The sequence below is a fragment of the Seriola lalandi genome, unplaced genomic scaffold (assembly GCF_002814215.2).
Source record: "Seriola lalandi dorsalis isolate HSWRI2012SDOR001 ecotype SW California unplaced genomic scaffold, Sedor1 jcf7180002054524, whole genome shotgun sequence".
Classification (NCBI taxonomy): domain Eukaryota; kingdom Metazoa; phylum Chordata; class Actinopteri; order Carangiformes; family Carangidae; genus Seriola; species Seriola lalandi.
Window position 1 is genome coordinate 2,737,345 of NW_019525077.1, and position 24,629 is coordinate 2,761,973.

General features: G+C 39.3%; 2 protein-coding genes across 2 annotated transcripts in view; one reads left to right on the top strand and one right to left on the bottom strand.

Annotated features, from left to right (window-relative positions):
- Nucleotides 1–1,623: 1,623 nt before the first annotated feature.
- Nucleotides 1,624–12,125, bottom strand: LOC111660935 (solute carrier family 28 member 3). Its single transcript, XM_023414377.2, has 17 exons — nt 12,057–12,125; nt 11,375–11,460; nt 11,125–11,216; nt 9,474–9,663; nt 7,712–7,856; nt 7,505–7,618; nt 7,178–7,255; nt 6,653–6,733; nt 6,285–6,365; nt 6,051–6,176; nt 5,561–5,694; nt 5,084–5,252; nt 4,733–4,930; nt 4,566–4,647; nt 3,281–3,379; nt 2,238–2,352; nt 1,624–1,910 (listed from the first exon to the last, which is right to left on the bottom strand). Exons 1-17 carry the CDS (start codon nt 12,123–12,125, stop codon nt 1,796–1,798), a joined length of 1,974 nt encoding a protein of 657 aa, XP_023270145.1. The 3' UTR covers nt 1,624–1,795.
- A 6,841-nt stretch (nt 12,126–18,966) lies between these two features.
- ntrk2a (neurotrophic tyrosine kinase, receptor, type 2a) overlaps nt 18,967–24,629 on the top strand; it is a 79,703-nt gene continuing 74,040 nt past the window's right edge. Inside the window, exons 1-4 of the mRNA XM_023414394.2 lie at nt 18,967–19,528; nt 22,370–22,444; nt 23,818–23,889; nt 24,429–24,497. Coding sequence (XP_023270162.1) covers nt 19,269–19,528; nt 22,370–22,444; nt 23,818–23,889; nt 24,429–24,497 — 476 coding nt within the window. The 5' untranslated portion in view covers nt 18,967–19,268. The remainder of the gene's footprint in view (nt 19,529–22,369; nt 22,445–23,817; nt 23,890–24,428; nt 24,498–24,629) is intronic.

Consider the following 24,629-nt stretch of genomic DNA (forward strand, 5'->3'; position numbering starts at 1 on the left):
TTTTTTTATTCATTAGGGATTATGCATACTCATAATAATTATTATTTAAAAAATCAGTGTTAATGTATCAGTGTTGGCTGAGCAGCTGATTTTCACCTGTCATCCTAACGCAAATGAAAACAGAACATTTGTCACCGGTATTTATTCATAGTAAACACAGTCCAGCCAAGATGTTCAAGAAAAAAGCATTTTACCAAAGGCAAATTTCCAAATCACAGAATCTCGGGCACATATTCATTATGTTGTTGTAACGTTGTTACAGTGCTATGTTGTTCAGATTACAGAATATATATAGGATTCCAAACGGTCTATGAATATACATGTGATGTGCAAAGCAGGATAGGATGGATGTGTATAGATTGAGCAACATATCTGATTAAATGACACAGCCTTAAAAGATATAAAATCCTGCAGTTTGTTTTAGGTTTCTGAACTTTTTAGGTCTTGGCCCTCCACAGAATATCTAATCATCTTGACTCCTCAAAATTCCAAGAGACATGATGCGAACAAGCATGTTTTTACGTGGGACACATGATAGCACAGGGACTAAAAACGCCCTATATGTCACCGTCTGACAGCTGAATCTAATGTTCGCTCTCCGTGGGTGAGTGAAATTCACACATGTGAACACACCTCCTGCCCGCAGAAGGGAGCCATCTGACCTTTTGCTTGTGGTGTACTTAATGAAGAGACTGTCATTTGCCATCTCTGTGACTGGCTGCTTTGCTCACACATGCTGATGTAGAAATGCACACCATGATATTGTCCACTTTGTTCAGCAGGCGGTTTGAGTCCATCATTTCTGTCGGTATTAATAAACCAGCTACTTGGACAAATGGTCTGCCAGTCAGAACTGGCTGGTCGTTATTGGCTACCAATATGTTTTGGGGAAAAAGAAGACACCACTGACATCCAGTGGCCAAGTAATAAATTGCTATTACTTGTTAATGTAATAGTCGGTACATTCAGGCAAGGCAAGGAAAACTGAGGAATCAAATATATATACAGTCCGTGGCATATTTGGCTGAGATGATTCTGACACAGCTTTTGTACCACATGATGTTTAAATTTTGTATCGTGGCCATTGTGGCCAACAAAAGAAGTTGGAAGAAGTCCAGTTACCTGTCACTTTCTACCACTTGATATCCTGTAGACTGCTTGCCCTAAAAATGTCCTGCGTGTTCACGTTTCACATGAGAAACATACATTTTCAAGCAATACAAAGAGATGCCCTCCTGTATGGTCGCATGCTACATACACATACAGTATACATTCATGATTTTCACTTGTAATTAGAGCTGTTTCATGAACATCTAACAACTTATCAGAACATTCAACTTAAAGAAATATTGATGATACTCAGAAAATTAGCCCAGATGTTCCTAGGACAGTTCATTGATTTCAGGTCTTTAGATCACTGTCTCTCTTTTTTCATAATAGTTTTTTTTTTTTTATGTGTCACCTACTGTCTTTATTTTTATTCTATTTTTTTAACATACTTTACCTACCTACATACATTTCCAATTTATGAGTTACTTAATCATTTATTGATGTGTCTGATCATTGAGCTTTTTGTTTTTGGTCTATACACTTACACGCACACACAGACACACACAGACACACACAGACCCAAACACACACAGACACACACAGACCCACACACACACACACACACACACACACACACACACACACACACACACACACACACACACACACACTTGTACTTTAGATTACATGCATACAAGCAACACACGTTTCTACCTCTTAGATGTGTGTTTTTGTTAACAATGATTCAAAGTACCAAGCTGCAGTTGAAGTGTGTAGGTTGTGTGACTGTGCAGCAGCCTTGCAGACTGCTCTGACTAAATTCTTCCCCGATCGTCACGTTCCATGGCTCCACTGTCACACTGCAAATAAAACCCACGCACGCACAGACACACACATACATACATACATACATACAATGAATCACGGCATCTGTCTTTTTTCCATCAGCGGTATTAATTCTAAAAAGTTGTTTTTAATATATTCATAACTGAATCAAGATATCAAAAAAAAAAAAAAAAAAAACTGGTGCCACTTTCTGATAAGGAACCATTTATAAAGGATTTATAAGATGTAATTAGTTGCTTTACTAATAGTAAATAAATCATCTTCTAAAGCATTATAGATCATGTTTGATAGTCAAAACATCAACTTGTTACAGTAACACACAAGTACAGACATATAAACACCTGTTATATAGCAGTGTGCAGCAGGTGACCAGTTGTGAGCTGATGGTCACGTTGGTGTTGCTGAACTCTGTGCTCAGGAAACGTGGGCAGTGAAGATCAGGGATGTACAACATACCTAGAAACCCACACAACAATGTAATCATACAAATTATAAAAATCACTTGATTGACATGTTTTATACTGTGTAGCTCTGATGTACAGACTTGTACTGACTAGAACATTTTTTTCATGACTCATAATAATTTCAGCATGCAGTTAGAATTAAAATGGAGCTAGCAGATAGATATGTGTCTGTGTCTATATATGTATGTGTATACACTGTATGAGGCTAGAGGGACACATGATATCGTGCATGTTTCATGCCCATTCAGTAATCCATTATTGAATGGGCCAATTCTCTGCTTAAAGTGACTTATACCATTTCTTGTTATAAAGTCAGAGAGTTCAGTTATAACGACTTATGACCACATCATGTTTTTGCTCCTAGTCACTCTTAATATTCTGTCAAAAACATTAATTCCAATCACATATTGCTACAGTCACATTTAATTCAAATATGATTAAAACAGTTCAGTAACGTGAATCAGTATGAGAGCAGAATAGTTCTGCTTTAAGAAAAGAGAACCTGCATCTCTTTGATGGGTTCCTGTAATATTCTGTATACTGTGCTGTAATATAATGTTAGTTTAGAGAAGTGTCAGCGTGGACGTGCTCTGGCTCTGTAGTAAAGTACTACAAAGTTCCACAAAACCATTACAAACAATGCAGATGTATTGTCTTGCTCCTATGTAGGAGGGGTAGAGGGCCTTTTACTGTGCCCAGGAGCCCATTATCTCACATCCAACTTAATTCCCATGGGTGGAATTAAGTGCAGCATTAAATAAGCAAAGAATAATGTTATAAACTAGCTACAGTGTCAGTGTAATTTAATGTTATTTCAAGGTGCAATCGGAATGAGAAACACTCTTCATACAGTGCATTCACTATGTGGATACAATAACATAATATCTGTCAGATAGAGGCACAGATAGACTGAAACTCACCTGCAATACAAGCTGTCATGAAACAAGAGACGCTGCCTGCAATCAGAGCTCTGAAGCCACAACTTGAGATGTCAGACCGTCTATCAGGAGCCATGGCCGCTGGAAAAACACAAAACTATAACTACAGAAATATATAATCTTTGACGTTTTGTATGAAATTGGCTATTTGTTGTTTGGCACTTTCGTATGTTTGTAACAGTGGCCCTTTTCAGACCTGGAATTAACATTCATCCTAGGTGATCTGACAACAAGTGGACAGTTTGTCAGTTCACATCTGCCATTAAAATGCATCTCCACATGCGTCTGGAGTTGTGATCAGATCTCTCTTCCCTGCTCAATATGCAAATAAACACGTATGCCTTGTTATGTTTAGCCAGTCTGACTATGACTGACAGTGTGTCAATGTGTTTGAGAGAGAGAGAGAGAGAGAGAGAGAGAGAGAGCAAGGCAATGGTTTCCACAGTTTTTCAGTCCTTTTTAGATTTAACACCTGTGGATTTTTTTCACTGTATCTTGTGCTACAAAAAGATTTCATTTTAAAGTAAATTTTATCAAGGACAGCCTGTTCATTTGATATATTGGGGGATATGCAAATTAGCAATTTTCAACTTGTAATTTCTTAATTATCTTGTCTACAAATATCCCCTTGCTTGACATAGCCAACTTTGCCACACAGGAGTCACTTTTTGTTCAACACTGTCACACATTTCTTTATTTCTTGGATAAAAACTTGAATTGTCATCTTTAAAGATCCGAATGAGGCTTTTGTCGAGCATTTCCAGTGCCAGCCTATTTTCGACATTTGCATAAACACACAAACAAACTCACAGACAGTTGTTATGGGTGCATTCATTAAGTTTTGGAAATTTGCTGATGTTATATGTGTTGGAGAATAAGGGTGGAATATTGAAGTTTCCTTTTGTTTCCCAGGCCATAAGGCAGCTACAGGCTAAATGAAACAGACTTAACTCCCATACAGCCCACACGCCACAACTCGCTTAACTGTAACAGATGGATTCCTCGCCACTTACGCCCACTTATGTCAGTCATAAAAAAATAAAGGACACATTCGATTTTCTATCCTGTAGGCTACAGGCAGATATTGTATCTTGTGCAGTTTTCTTTTTACATTTGGGACAGTAACATACTGAATTAAAATAAGAACATATTCATCTGAATTTTTCAACATTTGAAACTAGTCCGGATCTTCATGAACTTTGATTTTCCTGTTTGCCTGTTTGGTGTTGGTGCTCAGCCTTGCTAACAGCTCAGAGGTGACACTCACACAGCGCTCCCACTGACATTCCCAGTGAAGCAAAATTGGAAAATCCACATAAAGCGTAGGTTGCGATGGTTTCAGAGTGCACCTAGATTAGGAAACAAAATTTAAAGTTCATTTTACTCTGAATTAAAACAAAAGTGAGAACATTAGGTGAGATGAGTGAGACTTACAGAAATATATTGCTTTACATTGTTCACATATGCAGGCCCTCCTGCCTTCCGCCTCTTAATTAACTCAGACAACTTCTGATAGGCCACAAACTCATTGAGGAATGTCTTTATGCCAATCAGCTCAGCAACAATGAAACAGTCCTCCCAGGAAACACCCATCATGAAGGAGAGTGGCATGAACACATAGGAGCAGATGAGCTGAAGGAGGGACAGACAGAAATAAAGGGAGTGTGAGTGCGCCCATGTGGGTCGAACAATACGTATATGCTGAGGTGTGTGTGTGTGTGTGTGTGTGTGTGTGTGTGTGTGTGTGTGTGTGTGTGTGTGTGTGTGTAGTGTCAGGCCCTTCACCGCAAAGCTGAGCTGCGGACAGTCAAACATCCCGCCGAGCCAGGAGAGGACGGCGTCGAAAAAGGATAACAATGCCAGGAATGAAATGAGGTTGACAACAATGTTGGCCACTAAACCCACAGCACTAGATGCACCTTGGGATGCCACCTCCAACACATTTGTACTCTCTCTGAGGAGACACAGGCATTTGAAAAGTTATATGACACTTGTGCTTCAGAGTTAATGTGAAAGTGTTACTTTTTTTCATTGCTGCCACTTTTTAAAAATTTTCTTTCTTAGAAATGTAGTAGAAATAAAATAGCTGCCAACTCCAATGGCGCAACACTTGTAATGAAGACTTTGCAAATGCATACGAGAAAAGGATGAAGATGTAAAATAGAAATATGACTGAACAGGTTCTGTGTTTCTGCAAGTTAACCTTGTGGAAACATAAATCTTATTTTCCAAATCATACTTGTTTCTTTTGGCCTCTCCTACCCTTTGCCCATTTTGAGGTCACGGTCACTGCTTGTGACCTTTGGGGTCTCGGTTTCAGGCCAGAACGTCTTGGCAATGGCCAGGGAGGCTGGAGCGGACAACAATGATGCTGTCAACAAGTGTGATGCCTCAACCTTAAAAGAGCAGCACACAGAAGATTACATGATTACATAAATTCAGTAGCCAAGCAATCACTTCAAGTCATTCACAAAATCGCAGTCTAAATAATTCCCCCGGGTCCTTGGACCAGGAATGGAAACTTACCAGGCTATATTTCAAACAGTGCTAAAGTAGTTTTCTCTTATATCAGCCTAATTCATATTCTTAGATGTGGGTTCGGTTCAGGAACTCCCACTCTAAAGGTAAATCACTGACATTCCCAACCTCAAGTCATAAACTGGACTTTCATCTTTGATATTTATTACTTGCTTAAAATATATTCTTTTAAATACTGGTTTAACAATCTCAGTTCCCTCATCATCTTCCTTACCCCCAAAGAGATAAAGGCTCCTAAAAGGGAGCCAGAGATGCTGGCAAAACCTCCTGTCATCACAGCATGGATCTCAGAGATAGTTAGCCCACTGATATATGGACGAATCAGGAGGGGCGAGTCTATCTGAAAGAGAGAGGCCAGGCTGATTTGAGATTAGTGGGTTGATGGGTTTATATAAATATATAATTAATTATTTTTTTGTAGTAATTTATTGTTTAATCTGTTGTTTACGTGTCCCAGGAATATATTTGCAGCTGCAACCATGGATTCTGTTGGAGACGTTCCCATGGTAACCTGCATTACCAGTCCAATCTGAGAAAAAAAGAAAAATCATTATGGCAAAGAAAATCAAATCAATCAAATAACTGAACTGCTGACAATTATAACATATACGATACAAATTAAAATTCAAAAATCATGGCCCTCGTTGTTTCTTTATGCTCCAATTATGAATTACTTTAAACTGTCATTATTTGTCTTCCATTCCTTAAACTGTTCTTCTTATATGAAAGCTGCTTTAACAATAAATGGTTTGAAATAACTGATCTGGTATCAGATTTTTCCCTCTGTCCATGCACTTTATTCTCCCACTTTCTCACCTTGCAAATGAGCCACTGCATGAAGCCAATATAGTAGAGGATGGAGATGACAGAGCTTAAAAAAACCAGTATAGGCATCACCTGGGGAGAGTCCACAATAATCATATCATCATCATCATCATCTGTATTATTAAGTACGTTTACATACACACTAGTATCCTGATTTTGAATCTTATCCTGGTTTCATATTCAGTGTATCACATTTTACAAAGAAAATGAGAAACGTTGTTTACATTCCTATACACCTAATTCTGACAGTTTCTAAATTTGTAACAGTTGTGGCTCGTCTTTTTCACTTTCATTTTGGCAAGTACTGTTTTCTATGATAGTTTTTGCTGTATTGACTAACTACTACTGTAACTTGGACAAATTAAGCACGGGCAAACATGACAGAAGGCCAATATGAGATGTTTATATGCCCAAACACAATACTCAATCATAACTGGGTACTGATGTCCACAAACACCCAAAATCTACTCATTCATGTGTGAGTGCCTGTGTGCATCATGCAAGTGTGTGCCGTACCTTAAAGGCAAAGAAGTGGTCTGTGTAACTGGCACCAAACACAAACTTCGACCCAGCATCTGTGAATGACATAAAGATCTGTATGGAGATTTTTAATTGTTAGCAACAGAAACTTTAGAAACAGTTGATTGTATCTTTTTCATGTAACTTGTAAATCTTAAATCGCCTATACTTTAAAAGTCAAGTAGACAGGAATATTTGTGAATGTCTCATAACTACAGTTAATTTACCAAAGGCAAAAGTAGACATTAATGCTGGCAACGTAGAAAAAACACTGACAAGCCACTGACAATATATATGTTTGTGTGTGTGTCTGTACTTATGTACTTCTGCTTGTTTTCCAAGCCATACCAGGGCAGCAAAGCCAAATGTGGTTCTGAGAATCAGCAGGCCAAAGACAAACTGCAGCCCAATCCCACAAAGCAAGGTTTGCCAAGACCACTGCAACACACATGTGCAACATATGATCATAAAGTCATTTGTCAGCGTGTGTGTTTTCGAATACATGTTGAAGCTTGGATTTGCATCCCTTACCCTGAATGGGTGTTTGGAGAAGAGCATCATTAAGAAGATGAGGAACAGCAAACCAGAGAAAGACACAAGCTGTCTCGTCCCCAGCTGGGCTGTGTCCAGTGCAAGCCAGCACACCACAGCCACCAGCACTAACACATATTTTATCCTGGTGGGTGAGAGAGAGAGAGAGAGAGAGAGAGAGAGAGAGAGAGAGAGAGAGAGAGAGAATGCCATGCCAGGCAGGGGGAGGAAGGGAGGGGAGACAACGAATACAGGGGAGAGAGACAGTCTGTTCTTCTGTAATCTGTGTTATGTATCAGTATGTTGTAAAGAAGCTAAAGGATGACAAAAAGAGCATTCCCTGTCTTTTATAAGAAGAAGTTTTTATATACTCAGCTGGTGCATTGCTTAGGAGAGGATTAGACTTTTTTTTTTTTTTTTTTTTTTTTTTTTTTTTAGAGCATCTAACCTCCAAAAGGCTACAGAGTTCCAAATTGTCCCATGTCCCATTTTAGTTTTGTCTTACCCCTTTTTAAGAATTGATTTTTTCTTATTTATACTTAACCCTGCAACTTTCCAAACACCTGGAGACAGCAGATACAAATACTAAAAATATAACAACATACACATCCAACAGACAGACAGCAACATAGCATTCATCTGGAGTCGAGATTCTGGCCACCTGACAAATGTAACTCCAATATTCTCTTCCTGTTAGCTTTGTTTTTCTCTCCAAAAGCTCCCGAGGGAAATATCTTGCTCTTTAGCTGCTAAATGCTCCACTATGTTCACCAGCTAGTGGCTAACTCTGTCGGCAGTTCGGTGAAGACCCCTAGGACTACACCTGGCAGGCCCGTCATCATGATTGCTGGAGTTTGTGTCTACTATGACACATTCACCCTTTATCAGCTACAGCAATAAAAGAAAGTCTTGTGCAGTATGTCTTAGTTTGCAACATCCAACAGTGGTATTATTGATTGAATTAAGATGACGCACCTGAAGGAGATCAAACTCCTTCAGGTGCGTGATCGGGAAAGTTGAGAATCTTTAACCCATTTGGTTAAATGTTTCTAATTTTGGTGTTTCATGTTGTTATTACATTTATTGTGGTCTATCTTGTGGCTCCACTTCACCTTTCTGCTGAGGAAACTTTGCCTGAAGTGCCCTTGAGCTGGCGCAGTTACTTCACTAAATGTGCACTATAGCACATAGAAGTTTTTCTCTATACCACCAACTGCTCTGGTTTCCTTTATCCTGCCCAGTTTGAATTCCGGGCTCATGCTGATTTCACAAATAATGAATTTCCTCAGTCTGAGGACATTGTTGTTGCCAAGAGACAGAAAGCCCCCCCAACTTGTCTGAACTGTCTTGCAAATTATATGCCTTATATATTTGCACCATATAAGATAAATAAGAATATATTATCAGGTGAAAAACTACAGCATAGAGCCTTATGTGGAGCAGAATTTAGCCAAAGAACAGTGTAAGCACAATTGCATTCAGGCACATTACCATTAGCTATATGTAGAAACAGATAGGTTTAATGGTCTACCTAGAGTCCATTTTGTATTTTATTGTTCATTATATAATGATTTTAAGGGCTGCACTTTTTGGTAAGATTACTAAAAGAGTATTTCTCGTTGAATGACCATAAGAAACTTGAGCTATCATTAGCATCATTATGGTTTAAGGACCAATAACCTCGTAGCTGTCTTTTGTTAAGCAAAGTGCACACCAGTGTAGAAAAACTTAAACAAGGTTTGAACACCGTCTCATTTCTCACCATCTGATCCAGAACCAGTTTCTGCTGTGAAGGTCTCTGATAGGATGGAGCTCCTCCCACACCCAGTTGCCATAGCGTTCCATCATCCAATCCCAGAACAGAAAGAATACAGTTACCAAGGAGATGACCAGCAGCCCGACAGCCCGGTGGAAGTTCAGAACACATGCCGCTATCACTATGGCAGCGAAGCCTGAAATAAATTCGGAATTAATATGAATTATATCCCACAGTGCTGACAACATTTTAAACCTTTTTTAATAAAACTATTTTAATCTTTTTATGTATTTGCAGCATTACAAGAAGCCATGAAGTGGTGTAAGCTTTAAAATTACTGGCCTGCCACAGACATCCACTGCAAAAATCTGACTTATCTGTAACTCTACATATTGTCCATCACTCTGTTGCAGTGGTGGAACAAGTACTCAGATCTTTTACTAGAGGAGAAGCATCAGTATCCCAATGGATTGGATTATTGGTGCATTAATGCCACTTGTAAATCACTTACTGTAAATGGTGGGGCTATTATTATACTGTGGGGTGTAGTAATCTGTACTAATGCATCATAATTTAGTTGTTGATTATATTTTGTATCAACAACTTGAATCTGCTAGTAACTAAGTTTTAAAATAAATGTAGAGGAATAAAAAAGTTTAAAGTAGCATACAGTGGAATTAAATGTACTTTGTTACTTCTCACCACTGCTATGTCATGCAAATGTCTTAAGGAATGCACATAAAATATGTCACATGTATAACAAATACACCAAAGTTTATGATGTCTGACGACCTGTGAACCGTAAACCGATTGTTTCATATTTCAAACTAATTATTGTCGTTTTGTCCTAAGTCTTAATGCAATGTGTTTTCATCTGTAAACTTGCATTCCCTCTGAAAGTAGCACATTTTTTCTTTTGAGTTTTTTTTAATTCCAATCCATATAATTTCGACATAAAAGCCATTAGTGATAATTGAGAGAAACATAAGTTCTTCTGTATGATCTGTTATTATATTTGGATCAATAAAATGTCACAATACCACTAATTCTGCTCTTAACATTGTTATAAAAGAAGACAGAAAATGCATGAGTGTGCATTTATGTGTCTGAACAGTAACACAATACACGTCCACATGTGCATGGACTGATTTTTCCAGTAACAATCATAGCAATTGTGTGGTTAAGTGTCCTAAAGAGAAAAAAAATGTTCTCTATTTTTCTCAGTCTGTTCTCCACACACACACACACACACACACACACACACACACACACACACACACACACACACACACACACACACACACACACACAGATATCAATATTCTTCAAGGCACAGAGCATTGTAGGTCCACTCTAACATCAGCTAGATTTCAAAGGTAAATTAAATAGCCCTTTACAAGCCTTCATGCACACTGAAAGGCCTGAGGCAAGACTAGATATTGATTTCTCAGTATATTAAGGTTTGGTAATTTTATCATATGTAGTAGCAAAATCAAAAGTACCAAACAAAGAAAAATCAGAACAGTGCTGTTTCAGCATTGATGATAAGCTCTTTCATGCCTTTCATTTCAGAAATAGGTTTCTTGTGGAGGCCTACAAACAGAGACCCACAATCCACTGAGTTACACTTTAACAGATGCTAACAAAGATGATTTACCTGCTGCTAAAACCAGGTTTATAAACAGGCGGATCTGGTCTCTGTGCTCAGCCAAATAGCCCTTGACTGCCTCCATTTTCTTCTCCACCAAGCTAGGTACACACACAAAAAAGAAAGATAAGGGGGTAGATAAGGAGAGAGGACATAAATGTTACATCAAAGGGACAAGAGAGAGGCTGGCGATTTTCAAGACACTGAGAAAATCTGACATGAAGAGATATTGTGTGTTTGGCAAAAACAAAGTAACAACCTTTTGTTCTGTTGATCCGTCTCTCTCTGCGCATTGTCTGCAACTTCCAAAGCACTGTCCATATCAAGGTATATCTGATCCTGCTCCTGACACATGCACACACACACGCACACACGTCTTAAATTATGTTATTTTAGGAGTGCATTTTGCAATTATACATTTACACAAGTGACACATACTTCCTCAGAAGCTTAATTCAAACTGTTAATTTGAAGGAGTGCTTCTTTCTTTCTTGTGCACACAGAACACAAGCACTGTCTCTGTACATACAAGTGTGTGTCCTGAAGGTCCAACAGCATATTTATCCTGCAACCTGATCCTGCAGCCACAGAACATACTTAGATATATCACACCTCACCATACTTGGATGGCAAAAACATTCTATGGCTGAGGGATGGTGGTTTTTAAGCACTTTGGGAGACAAATTTGTTGTAGTTCGATGCCCAAAACTATTTCATTTAGTTACTTGTTTACCAAGATTCTGGTCTAATTCAGTAAAAATCAGCAGTGAGATGTTCTAACAAATAAATACATGTAAACAAAGGCTTTTTCATGAGTTTACATTTAGTATGCTGTTGAAATTGACTGCAGGGGGTCTGAAATGTTTCCAGTTCTTATAAACAGTATTATTTGAGAATAGCTGGAGATACAAGTCTGGGCTGTATTCAAATATTTTGCCTACCTCTGAGTCAAAGGCCTTGTTGTCTCTCCCACTTTCTTGGCTCTTCCTCTCTATTGTGTTCAGCTCCATTCTCTTGTTGTTCATGTATTTTCAAGCACTGGCCAGACACTTACTGGAAACCTCTTTTAAGCACACCTGTCTTATCCTTTTCCACTCCCACTTCCCCTCCTTCTGTGACTCTCTGTCTCTGTCTTTCCCTGTATCTCTTTCTCTCCCTCGCTTTTCCTCCCTGCTGTTTTCTTTTTGTTACTTTGTTTGTTTTTAGGATACTGTGGTAAATATTTTTGTCAAATGTGTATTGTGATAAGGATTTCATTTTCTTGTTTCTTTGACTCTCTCTCTCACACATACACACACACACACACACACACACACACACACACACACACACACACACACACACACAGGGGTTAATGTGTATAGTTGAGTCATGCAGGTGCTGTTTTAGTACAAACAGGAAGAATAATTGGCACAAACCTTCTAAAATCAGACCAAATACCACAGCATACTATGACCTCTGTCTTCTCTTATTCGCTCATTTCTTCCAGTATCCCCCCACAGCCTTGAAAGAACAGTGTTTCCAATAGTGGACAAAGTATTAGTAAATAGTACTTATGTCTTTTTCGTGACTAAACCATTCTCATAGAGAAACCTCCAACTTCATTGAAAGTTGTATTGTTCCTGCATGGATGCAGCTTGTGCAAATGGCATGGCGAGGTCTTACTTTTAAGTATCCCAGTAGCCACTAGAGAGCACTAGTGTATAATTTCTCAAGACCATAATACACATGGCTGATATGCAGAGGTTAGAACAGGTTCATGTGAGTCCACATGACTATTTATATATACTGGGTGACACACTGGGAGCTCTCATTGAAAGCTATTCTGTAGTAGCTATAACTGTAGTAAACAGTGAATTACCAAAACAAAACAATAAAGTGCAGCAAATTAGACAACAAATCATTACTATATAATATAACCTTGGTAATGAAGAACCCTCCACAAAGATTGTTGTAAGAAAATAAATAATGACTTAGATATTACTCAGTTTCTGGTGGAAAAAGCTACATCATCTGCCCTGCTACAACCGTTCCATTTAGAAAGCGGAGCTTCCGTCAAATGCAAAAAATCAGGAAAAGAACGAAAAAGAAAGAAAGAAAACCAGACAGATTTCTTTGCACTAAGGACACACAGGCCCCACTGAATACTGCTCTCTATTAGCACTTTGATGCAGCCAATCCACATGTTAAAACCATTCATCAAAACAAAGTCAGGAAGTTCAATAAAGCAAGAACAAAGTAGGGAAATTGTTCTGACAGACTGAGGTTTGTTTATGCATAGATCATATACCAAAACCCCTCACAGTGAGTAAGGGAAGAAAAACATTTGATACACTGGGTGAGCCAGTGTGATGTTGTCTTCACATACTTGCACCTCATTGTGTCTAGCGTCCCACTCATGACTCTATCTCTCTATTACTCCTAGCTTTGGAATCTAAGCAGCATTATGCATTTCTTGGGGCCCACATAAATAAATCTTAAAAGGATCGGGTAAATGTTTGGGCTTGAAATAGACTTGTTCTTGGTTACCTTTTGTGAACCTACAGTGATTACCAAGATTAAATAAAAGGTATATTTAAAAAATAATCACAGCACACCCACTTTGACAGGTAAAGGCAAGTAAGCAGGAAACAACAGCTAACTTTGATGTAACAACAAGTAATTGTGATGCAGTGACAGGTGATTGCGATACAATGACAAATGACTGTGATGCAACAATAGGTGACTTTAGGTGTGTTGGACATCGACTTCGGCTGACTTTGCCTTACTTCGCCTTAACTGCCACTGACTGCAGAGGTGGAGTATAAAAAGACAGCAATTAGGTCAGACTACAGTCTACTTCCCGTACTGCAAGTGAGCTCAGTACCCCTGTGTCACAGCGCCAGGTTGTTCACCCAACTCACGAGTATTTCCCTTAGTATCACTTACCCAAACATATGTTGTTCTAAAACATTTTCAGGCCAGGCACAAGTTTACATTAGTCTTTTGACACACATGAAATTAAATCTAATTATACAACAATTAGTTCCAAGTAATAACCAAGTAATTTGATTGGACGAGAGACCTTCCATGAGTGCTGATATAGAGTACAACAGCACTGGGACATTTAACTACATGTATACTCCGCTTCACAGGTGTTCTATTAACCATTCATTAGCGTTACACTAAGAGTTGTTATCAATCTTAGATTGTAACGAACTTTGCAAAGATGAATATATTTCCACATAACATTTGAATTAAGTTATGTGTAGTCGTCCTCGTCAGAAGAGGATGAAAGGATGTTCTTTTACAAGAACAAACTCCTGAACTAAACTGTTTTTGCAGCTTTCTTTCTGGAAATGAAAAACTATACTGTTGGTGCCCATACGTAAAAAATGAGCTGCCAGAAGGAGATCAAACACTTTGCATCCCTTTTGGGAGAGAACATTAAAAGCTAAGGATCTGAAGTTCTTAGATATAAACAGAACACATCACGCGTGTCACTGAAGCCTTAAACCAAAGTTCTGTAGTGACAGAGGGGGTTCCCAGTTGTGCAGCCAAAGGAAAGCAACTGCAGCACCTGATACGTAAGATTTATGTCACAATAGGTGATTGTTATATAACAATGGGTGACTGATACAACAATAGGTGATTGTCATGCAACAACAGGTGATAGTGATGCAACAACAGGTGATTGTGATGCAACAACGGGTGACTGTGATGCAACAACGGGTGACTGTGATGCAACAACGGGTGACTGTGATGCAACAACGGGTGATTGTGATGCAACGGGTGATTGTGATGCAACAACGGGTGATTGTGATGCAACAACGGGTGATTGTGATGTAACAATAGGTGATTGTGATGCAACAATAGGTGATTGTGATGAGACAACAGGTGACTGTGATAAAACAACAGGTGATTGTGATGCAACAACAGGTGAATGTGGTGTAACAATAGGTGATTGTGATGCAACAACGGGTCATTGTGATGCAACAACGGGTGACTGTGATGCAACAACGGGTGACTGTGATGCAACAACGGGTGACTGTGATGCAACAACGGGTGATTGTGATGCAACAACGGGTGATTGTGATGCAACAACAGGTGATTGTGATGCAACAACGAGTGATTGTGATGCAACAAAGGGTGATTGTGATGCAACAAAGGGTGATTGTGATGCAACAAAAGGTGATTGTGATGCAACAACAGGTGATTGTGATGCAACAATTGGTGATTGTGATGTAACAATAGGTGATTGTGATCCAACAGTAGGTGATTGTGATGTAACAATAAAGGATTATGATGCAACAATAGGTGACTGTGATGCAACAAAAGGTGATTGTGATGCAACAACAGGTGGCTGTGATGCAACAATTGGTGATTGTGATGCAACAATTGGTGATTGTGATGTAACAATAGGTGATTGTGATCCAACAGTAGGTGATTGTGATGTAACAATAAAGGATTATGATGCAACAATAGGTGACTGTGAGCAACAATATTTTGATACAATGATAGGTGACTGTGATGCAATAAAAAGTGACTGTAATACTACAACAGGTCCCCGCAACAATAGGTGATTTTGATGCAATAGGCAAGGTTGATACAACCATAGATGACTGTGATGCAAGAATTATATGACTGTAATGCAACAATAGGTTATTGTGATGCAGTAATTGCTGAGTTTCATGCAACAATAGGTGAATTTAACACTAAAATAGGTGATTGTGATGCAACAATAGGTGACTGTATGCAACAATAGGTGACCGATGCAATAACGGGACATTTATGCAAGAACAGGTGCCTGTGATGCAACAATCGGTTGTGGTGCAGCATTAAGTGATTGTGTGGAAATGACAAGTGACTGATGCAAAAACAGACAAATTTAATTCAACATTCGTTGACTGTAATGCAACAATAAGTGATTGTGTTATACTTTGATGCAAAGGCGTGACTGTGATGCAACAACAGGTACTTGTGATGCAGCAATATGCGATTGTGATGCAAGAACAGGTGCTTGTGATACAACAGGAGATTGTAATGCAACAGCAGATGACTGTTATGCAGCAATAGTGATTGTGATGATGTAGCAACAGGTGACTGATTTCTTCCTGAAACAGATAAAAAATTGCATTTCAAATATTTGATGTTTTATATAACAAATGAGATATTTACAAATAAAAATGCAACAAAGTTTATTGATTTCATTTCAGCGTAACTTTAACATTTTTGGGACTTTGGCTGTTGGTCAAATATTTTGGGGTTGAGGAATGTGCGATGGACTGATCGCACAACCACAACAACAATATATCTTAACTCAACTATTAATAGATTGTTCAATGATAATCTGTTTTGGCAGCCCTAAATCATCAAGAACACCCATAATTGTGACCATAAAAATACACAATTGTGATCCAACAAAAAGAACCACTCATCACACTGCTAGATACAAAAATCTTTACAGTAAGATGTCATGTTTCCAGTGGAGCTTAGTTACACCAGCACCATCTGACCAATAAAATCAATATTGCTTTTGCCTTTGAATTAAATTATAGTGCATCAGGTTTTGTGACACTGTTATACATCTCAGATTTTATTTGTGACCAGATTTGAGTGTGTTTCATCCAGAAACAAATGCTGGAGTTGCTCAATAGACACATGACCCAGTTCATTTAGTGTATATTTTGAGCAAGCCAGATCTCATTTAAATAAACACATTTTAGAAGTACTATCTGAAACTTAAATTTTATTATTCTGTGTCAATGGACCAACTCCAGGAAGGTGTCTGATGCTGTGACTTTTGAGGAGCCACACATTTATATTCGCAGAGCTGCCTTTGCTGTACAAAGTCATCAAGATATGGCACTCATTGAAAACTTTTCTAATTTCACATGTTCTGGACATGGCAATTACAAAGGGACTTTGACTGCTAAGTCAGTTTAAAAGTAACCGAAAAACTTTGTTCCCTATTAGTATTTATAGTATAAATACTTGGAAAGCAGTGTTTTGCAATTAATGCATCAAACATGCTGCCTGATTAGCACAAGAAGCAAATTATGTTTGGCATACTATAATATGCTCACAGTGTTGGATAAAACACATCCCGCCTGATGCTTTGTCTATGGAAGACAGATGGTTCAAGAGGGCGATTACATGTTTAAAATGTCAAAGACATTTAACACAGACTGCAACCTCTGTCAAATTTCAAAAGGAGCATAGAGTAATTGGAATATTCTATTTGTGAGACAATGTTTTAATTGGTACGCCCATTCTGTGCAGAATGTGTACAGCCCAGTGTCTGAGGCAGGCATCCACCAGATTGGTTCAGACACAGACAGGGCTCCATAATTACACTCCTCTATTCAGTGCACTGCCTGTGCGTCAGTGCAAACGTCATATTAGAGCTGCACATGGGGGACAGGACATTCGAGAGCAGAGGAGAGGAGAGGAGAGGACTCCTCACAGCTGTGGTGTGTTGGGGCTGTTGCTGCTCACAGGCAGATGTGCTGTCATTCTATGACTCTCACATACCTGGTGAAAGGTTGAGGAGAAGTAACTCTGTTCCTCAGTGGCTGTAAAGACAGATCAACTTCTGTGTCAGAAATGTATCCAGCAGTAGGAGCTAGGATCTATAGTAGCAGAGTGACTGGCATACAGCTGTATATAGCTTCCACTCTAAGATGACAGCTTATTGATTCAGGTCTGGTTTTGGCTGGGAGCCCCATATGATGAATGAAATATGGCCTAATGATTTAATAAGGTGATGCTTGGTCTAGTACAAGCCAGCTAAAGACTTGATGATTGGTGATTGCTCCCTCTTTCTCTCTCTGTTTCATGTGCTGCTTTAGATATTATATCCACATCTTGTCCTATTTACAATGGAAGCACCCAGCAGCTCAGCTGACATTAAGAAAAAGGCTATTTTTTCTTTGCATTATTTTTCTCATATTATGTCTATATATTTTTTTCCTATTTCCAAATTCAAGACTAGAAATGTGGCACTTAAGTATCTCCCTATCTACTTTCAGACAGCTTTGTTTTTCATTGATTAACTGTATACAGGTCTACTTATGAAACGCCTAGTATAACACCCAGATGATGATGATGATTATAATGACAATGACGGTGATGATGGGAATGATTATGACAATTAGAGCCTGCAAATTGATAGCCCCTTATATCTCATTTACACACATAATCTGAAGCCAGCTACCAGATAAATTAAATAACCTCTTCAACGGAGCCTGTCCCACCTCTCCCTCCCTCTCTCTCTCTTTCCCTCTCAGACAAGGACGCTGACACCTCGTTCACAACTCAAGGCAAGGCTGGTAAAACTTGTCACAGACCATGTGCTGTGAGAGGGGCTCCTGACGGCCCAAAAATGCAAAAGGAAAATACAAATTCATCCATTCATTCATCCATCCATCAAAAGCACATGTGCCCTAGAGCAAGAAACGCCTCTGCTCTGCACCTGACCCTTCCCCCAGATCTCTCTGCAAGCAGAGCAAGGAGCGTTTCCCTGAGGGGGATCAATGAGGTATCAGGTTATACATGATCTGCCCTGATGCTGGCACCCATCCTCTTCCTCCTTTCCCCATCTCATCGTCTTCACCCCTGCGCACTGCATGGCTCTCCCATCCTGACTGTCATTTCTTCTCTGTCCTATATCCACCAACCCCGACCACCAGAGAATCACACACACACACACACACACACACACACACACACACACAGAACATTGTGTCGAGGAGGCATCAGCCAGTGCGTGTCTGCTGAGAGAGGGAGAGAGAGAGGGGGGAGAGAGAGAGAGAGAGAGAGAGAGAGAGAGAGAGAGAGAGAGAGAGAGAGAGAGATCCTCCCTGGCACACACCCGTCAGTGTGGCAGTGTGATTTTGACTGACTGGCTGACTGACGGGGGTTTCTGAAGGAAACACACAGGAACGGGGGGACACGCTCTCCTGTTTTCTTTTTTCACACCTTTCTCGCTGTCTTGTCTGTCACCGTTGCCACGGCCGATGGTTCTCTAGCTGTGCCTCCTGTATCCACCTCAGCCTCGGATTTTGCTTTTATTTCTCCTCTCCTTGATTGGCTGAACCGGGGCTGATCCCAGCCAACCTGGGCCGGGCCGTGGTGCTGTTCAGCGAGCCTTATAGCTGAAGTTGGCACCGGAGATGAGCGCCTTGAGACACGGGAGCGGGGCTCTCTATTTGCCGGGGAGAGGGTCTGGGTCGTGGCGGTGCCTGTGGTGGTGGTGGTGGGTTGTTGTGCTCGGGGTGACAGCGGGCTCGGGAGATCCTTGGATGTCCGCGGAGGCATGCCCGTCGGCTTGTTCCTGCAGCAGCACCAGGATCTCCTGCGTTGATCCGGAGCAGGTTATTAATGCCTTTCCCGTCCTGCAGAGCGAGGCGGAGAGGGAGAACATCACCGATATGTGAGTGTCTCTAAGCATCAGATTTACAAAGGGGAGCTTTTGGATTCATATGGCCCTTAAATATTCACATGTAGCCTGCCCTGCTTTTATGAAGGTGGCTGCATTTTCAACACTTTACAAATAAAGGAATGTCATCCCTCACACCCCTATTCTGCCAATTGTGTCTGGAGCTGGCAGACACTATCCGCAAAGAAAGAGCCAGAACCGGTTCTCTTTTGTTAATGAATCTTTATTTAACGAAAGAATTTAGTCCAAATCAACTAATGTACCAGTTCACATATAAATCTAAGTCACACTCATTTATTCGACGCGGGTTCGGCTCAGACACACATCATGTGTAACCTACATTGCATAACAGACTCTTTACCATCATGTGGCACATCAGTCTTTCAACGCCAGCGTGGAAACTGCCCATTTAAAAATAAGAGCAGATTAATAGACTTTTATTCTGACAGAGAAAACCAAGTCTGTGTGCGAGCGCGTGCCCGTCTGTGTGCGTGTGCTAAAGTGTGTATGTGGACGGAGACACGCACTCACCAAACACCACTGTCTAAATATTAGCACAGACACTTCCCAAGATGGCTTATATTAGTGTATTTAAATGAACCGAAGAAAAAAAAAAAAATCGATGTTTAAGACAAAAAAAAAGCGACATCTTTGCAGGAAGTGTCAACATTTTAGGTGAAGGCTACCAACCAAGATGACAGCAAATCTCAGTGTGCATTGTAGATATACTGTACAGCCCCCCCACCACCTTCCAGCTTTTCACTATCATTTCATAAAACGGCATTTGGCCTACAAATAGGCAAAGTGGGATGCGATATCATTCTTGGCAAAGATACACGGCCTTGTTGATGATGACTTTTGTCGGAGATAAACAATCTTTATCGGCGGCCTTGGAGAAACCTTGGAAGCTGTTTAAATGAGCCAGCAGACTGGTGAAAAGCTTTCACCGAGTGCTTGGCTAATGTAAACAGACAAATTACTGATGACCGTGCGACTTCTACTTCCAAACGACCTTGCCAAAAAACCTGGGAGATCGGTTCGTGTTAATTGGTTAGACATCCTGATTTTATGACATCTGCACTGACAACCACACAATTTGACAGAATATAATGGGCATTCAGTGTCACTGTGAATACCTGAATGGGTGTAAAAGCCCAAGCTCTTACACTTTGTGTGATGTCTCACATGTATGGCTATGTTTAGTGTAAAAGCTGAGGCAAACATATCGCATTTAGCCCCCATCTCCTAAGAAAATATCCTCCAGTTGAATCGGAGAGGTGGGGTGTGTGGATGACACAGACAAAATCTAAAATGACAATATTTCTTTTTGACTGATAACTTATGATATTTTGTGGGTGTTGGCTCTCTTCTGATATGAACACAGAAACAATACAGAAAGTTGTTTAACAGGCAATGCAGCCTTTGAAGATTGAGAAGACAACATTTAACTTATATAAAAATATGATAAATATCTACTTTTGTGTCATAATATTGATTTATTGCCCACAGGCATTAAGATAGTGGACAAATGTGGTTGTAGTAAGCTTGACTCCCCTCCTGTTCCCTCAGACAAACATGCAGTGACGGGTTAATCACACCTAATGACAAACCAGAGATGGATCTATGTGCATGCTCTTTGTGCTTAATATTCAACAATCTTACTGAAACTGGAAACACTGCCTCGTTTGTCTTTGTCGCTCATGTACAGCGTAATTGTCGATTTCTTGTAGATTACAGAGATTATAAGATTGTTACCTTAAAAACATTTTGTCAGAATTGAATTTCAGTTGTGTGTCATCTTTGATGAAAGTAATTTTAGGAAACAAGATGCTGCTTTCCGTTTATCCGTGTTTCTTTATGTGTAAAGCAGTGAAAAATGCTGCCATTCTGGGTCAGCTTCTTTAATTATTGTTAGCCACACATCAATTTTATTACGAATTTTTAAAAAGCTTTTTCTCAGGCTTTATTTGATAATGACAGCAGAGAGCTGACAGGAAATGAAGGGAGAAAGAGGAGAGGTGATATGTAACAAAGGTCCCCGACCGGACCTGAACTGGGGATGTTGCGATTAGACAACCCTTATGAAATAGCTCTAATGGTTAGGTGTTACCCTTTCATCCCTCACTCGTCAATCTTTTGACTTTGATGAACTTAAACGTGATAATTTTGGTATAAATTCAGCAAGTCTAAAGCCTTGTAATGATTTTTTAAAATTAACAAATCTAATGAGAATATTTTTTGTTTCAGTTTCCGAGTCTGAGACTGTATGTGACCACATGAAAGACAGTATTTAATGACCTTGTGATTTAGAAAACCAATACGTGCAACAGTAAGACACAGGGATTCTGCAGGACAAAGAGCTCTGCTGCGACTGTTACAACGCGTTCCTTCTATAGGACAGATTGTTCTCAGTTCGCTCTGGAGGTTTTGTTTAGCCCTTGATGTTCTTAGACATCTGATCCCAAAGCTGCGATATTTGAAAAGTACATGTACTGTTTGTCTGAACCTGTTCACACAGTTAGACTCAATCACAAGAGGGAGTTGCCAACTGTCATCTCCTGTTGGCCTTTAAACACCGTCAGGTCAAGTGCATAGCTCAAGCGCAGCTGAGGAGAAGAGGCGAAGGATGTGCCTGTTTCTCTACTTTAAGAAAAAAAACTACCAGCTCCTCCTGAGTACCATATATCAGCTGCAGTCCTGCAGGAGTTCATTTTTTAATTTTGAACTCTAATTATATGGGCTTATTATGTTCCTTTGTCTTATTGAAATGTTTCTGTTTATTCTTCCCTCCGTTAACAAATGAGCCTTCTGACACACACTTGTATCTCCTGACAGCTACATTGCCAACCAGAGCAGCTTCTCCTCCATCAACGACAAAGACCTGCACTACTACAAGAATCTCAGGAACCTGTGAGTCTTTTATGGCTTATATTACCAACAAAACACTGAGTTATTGTCAATGGGCAAATTTGCTAAATTTGCTTATATTTTTTAATTCTATGGCAGTTCTGTTATCCACACCACCTACTAAAATGTTAAATGTTCCTTTATATGTACATATAGGGTCTAAATATAGGCAGCACTTCAAATCAGGTAGAAAAACAGTTTCACTACATTTTAATAACATTTCAACAGTATTTCTATACTTGCTCAGCTTGTTATTGTCCACTATCTGAGACATATTGATTTACTGTGCTTGTACCAATAATTCCTCATCTTCCCTTAAGGCAATATATTGTTTATGTTTGTTGCTTGAAAATCCTGCAGTGTTTATCACTGTGTCCCAGGGTGTTTGTAGTTACTGTGTTTTGCTATGCTTCTCTGTCTCGTTTTATTTCTTAATCTTAAAAAGAACTGTCTACCAAGCAGCACTTAATTGCAATGAAATAATCTATTCATTTCACAGCCAATATCTTTATTAATACACAGCATGTTATGCACTGCGGGTCTATATGCTTTAATTGTGGTTTTTCTCCCGTGTGTCTGAGGAATACTTTACACACAATTACACTCTGTGCAGTGTTAATATTTCGTAATATACGGTACCACTATTTCACAGTATGAATATTTTTAAATCATTTGTTAAGTGTCATTGTAATATAAAAATCCTCACTCAGTCCAAGTATTTTCAGATGAGATCAATCAGTCACAGAACATAATTTAAACCAACTTCATATCAGATAATGATATTATCTTACATCCTCACCTCAGCTGATGAAGGGCACAAACTCTCTGAGCACCTGGTTTTAACAGTGCTGAGTAATCTAAAGTTCGCAGTGACGTTAAATGCACCGACTCTTAAAACAGTTTTTGTACACGACAACGCTTTCTACTGAGACGTCTGTCACACTATATCCAGAGGATTAGAGCGTAAATGGTTAACTGATTGACAGAAAAATAATACACAACAATTGTTATAATTGAATAACAACAGCAACAACCTGCGCCTCTGTCAGTGTATTTAACTATACACCACAGGCCTATACTGTATGCCCTGTAGAACGACACTTTTCTGATCTGTTGTCTCCATCAGCAGGATATCATATCTGTCTGTAACTTCCAAAACTGTCACAAAATACAGTTGGAAAACAAATCCATTTTACGACGTGACAATGCTAAGGTTAGGTTAGCCTTAAACACAACAACATATTGGTTTGGGGACAGTCATGATCATTCTTTAAAAAAAAAAAAAAAAAAAACTGTCGTTCTGCTGGTATATATCCTACTGTTGTTGTTCATGAAGATATTAATGTGGCTGTTATATTTTTCTTTTTTTTTTTCAGAACGGTGACCAACAGCAGGCTTACATATGTATCAAAGCTGGCCTTTCAAAACAACATGAAATTACAGTACCTGTAAGTAAAAACACATCTCATGTCATCATAATATACAGTATATTTGCCTTCTGTTGATGTGACAGCTGTACAACCATTATTTATCACTTTCAGTCAGTAATTTGTCTGACTCTTAAAATTGACTTATCCTTTGACATTTTACTTATGTTTTAAATTGGGTTAATGAATGCAAAATTACACCACCAAGAGTAATACAGTATGTAATACTATAGAGAGTAACTTAACCTGAAATAAATGGCTGAGAGATTGATGCAAAATAAAGCCAGGTTCAGGTTCATAGTGAACAGCATTTATAATTGATTGTCAAATCTTGGGACCTTGTAAAAATAATTAAAGTTTGATGCTTATTATACTGATCAAATGCACCACTTAAGGCTAATTGTCACAATCCTTAGAGGGGGGAACTTTTAATGGGAAAAATAACACAGGCGTTTGGGTGCACGTTGAAATGCACCATTAGTTGCTGTAACATCAACCTAATATTTTGTTGTGATATTACAAATGCAATCTGATTCCATGATGTTCGATTTAATTTCCAGGAATCTGAAAGATAACAACCTGTCAACACTGTCCTGGAGGATATTCAAACACCTCAACATCTCTTATCTGTGAGTTCAGTGCAGTCATTATCAGTCTGTCCATCTCTGTGTCTGTCCGTCTGTCTGTCAGTTCCCGGCTCTCTCTCTGGTTTACCCTCCAGTTATCATCATACTCTGTATATAAACATAGACCTATAGCAA

What these genes read in the sequence shown, in the direction of transcription:
- LOC111660935 (XM_023414377.2), bottom strand. Translation starts at nt 12,125, where the DNA reads ATGGAGCTGAACACAATAGAGAGGAAGAGCCAAGAAAGTGGGAGAGAC. An exon ending in CAAATATATTCCTGGGACAC is followed by an intron (nt 6,177 to 6,284) that starts GTAAACAACAGA and finishes TCTCTCTTTCAG; the next exon opens with ATAGACTCGCCCCTCCTGAT. An exon ending in GAGCCTTTATCTCTTTGGGG is followed by an intron (nt 5,695 to 6,050) that starts GTAAGGAAGATG and finishes TGCTCTTTTAAG; the next exon opens with GTTGAGGCATCACACTTGTT.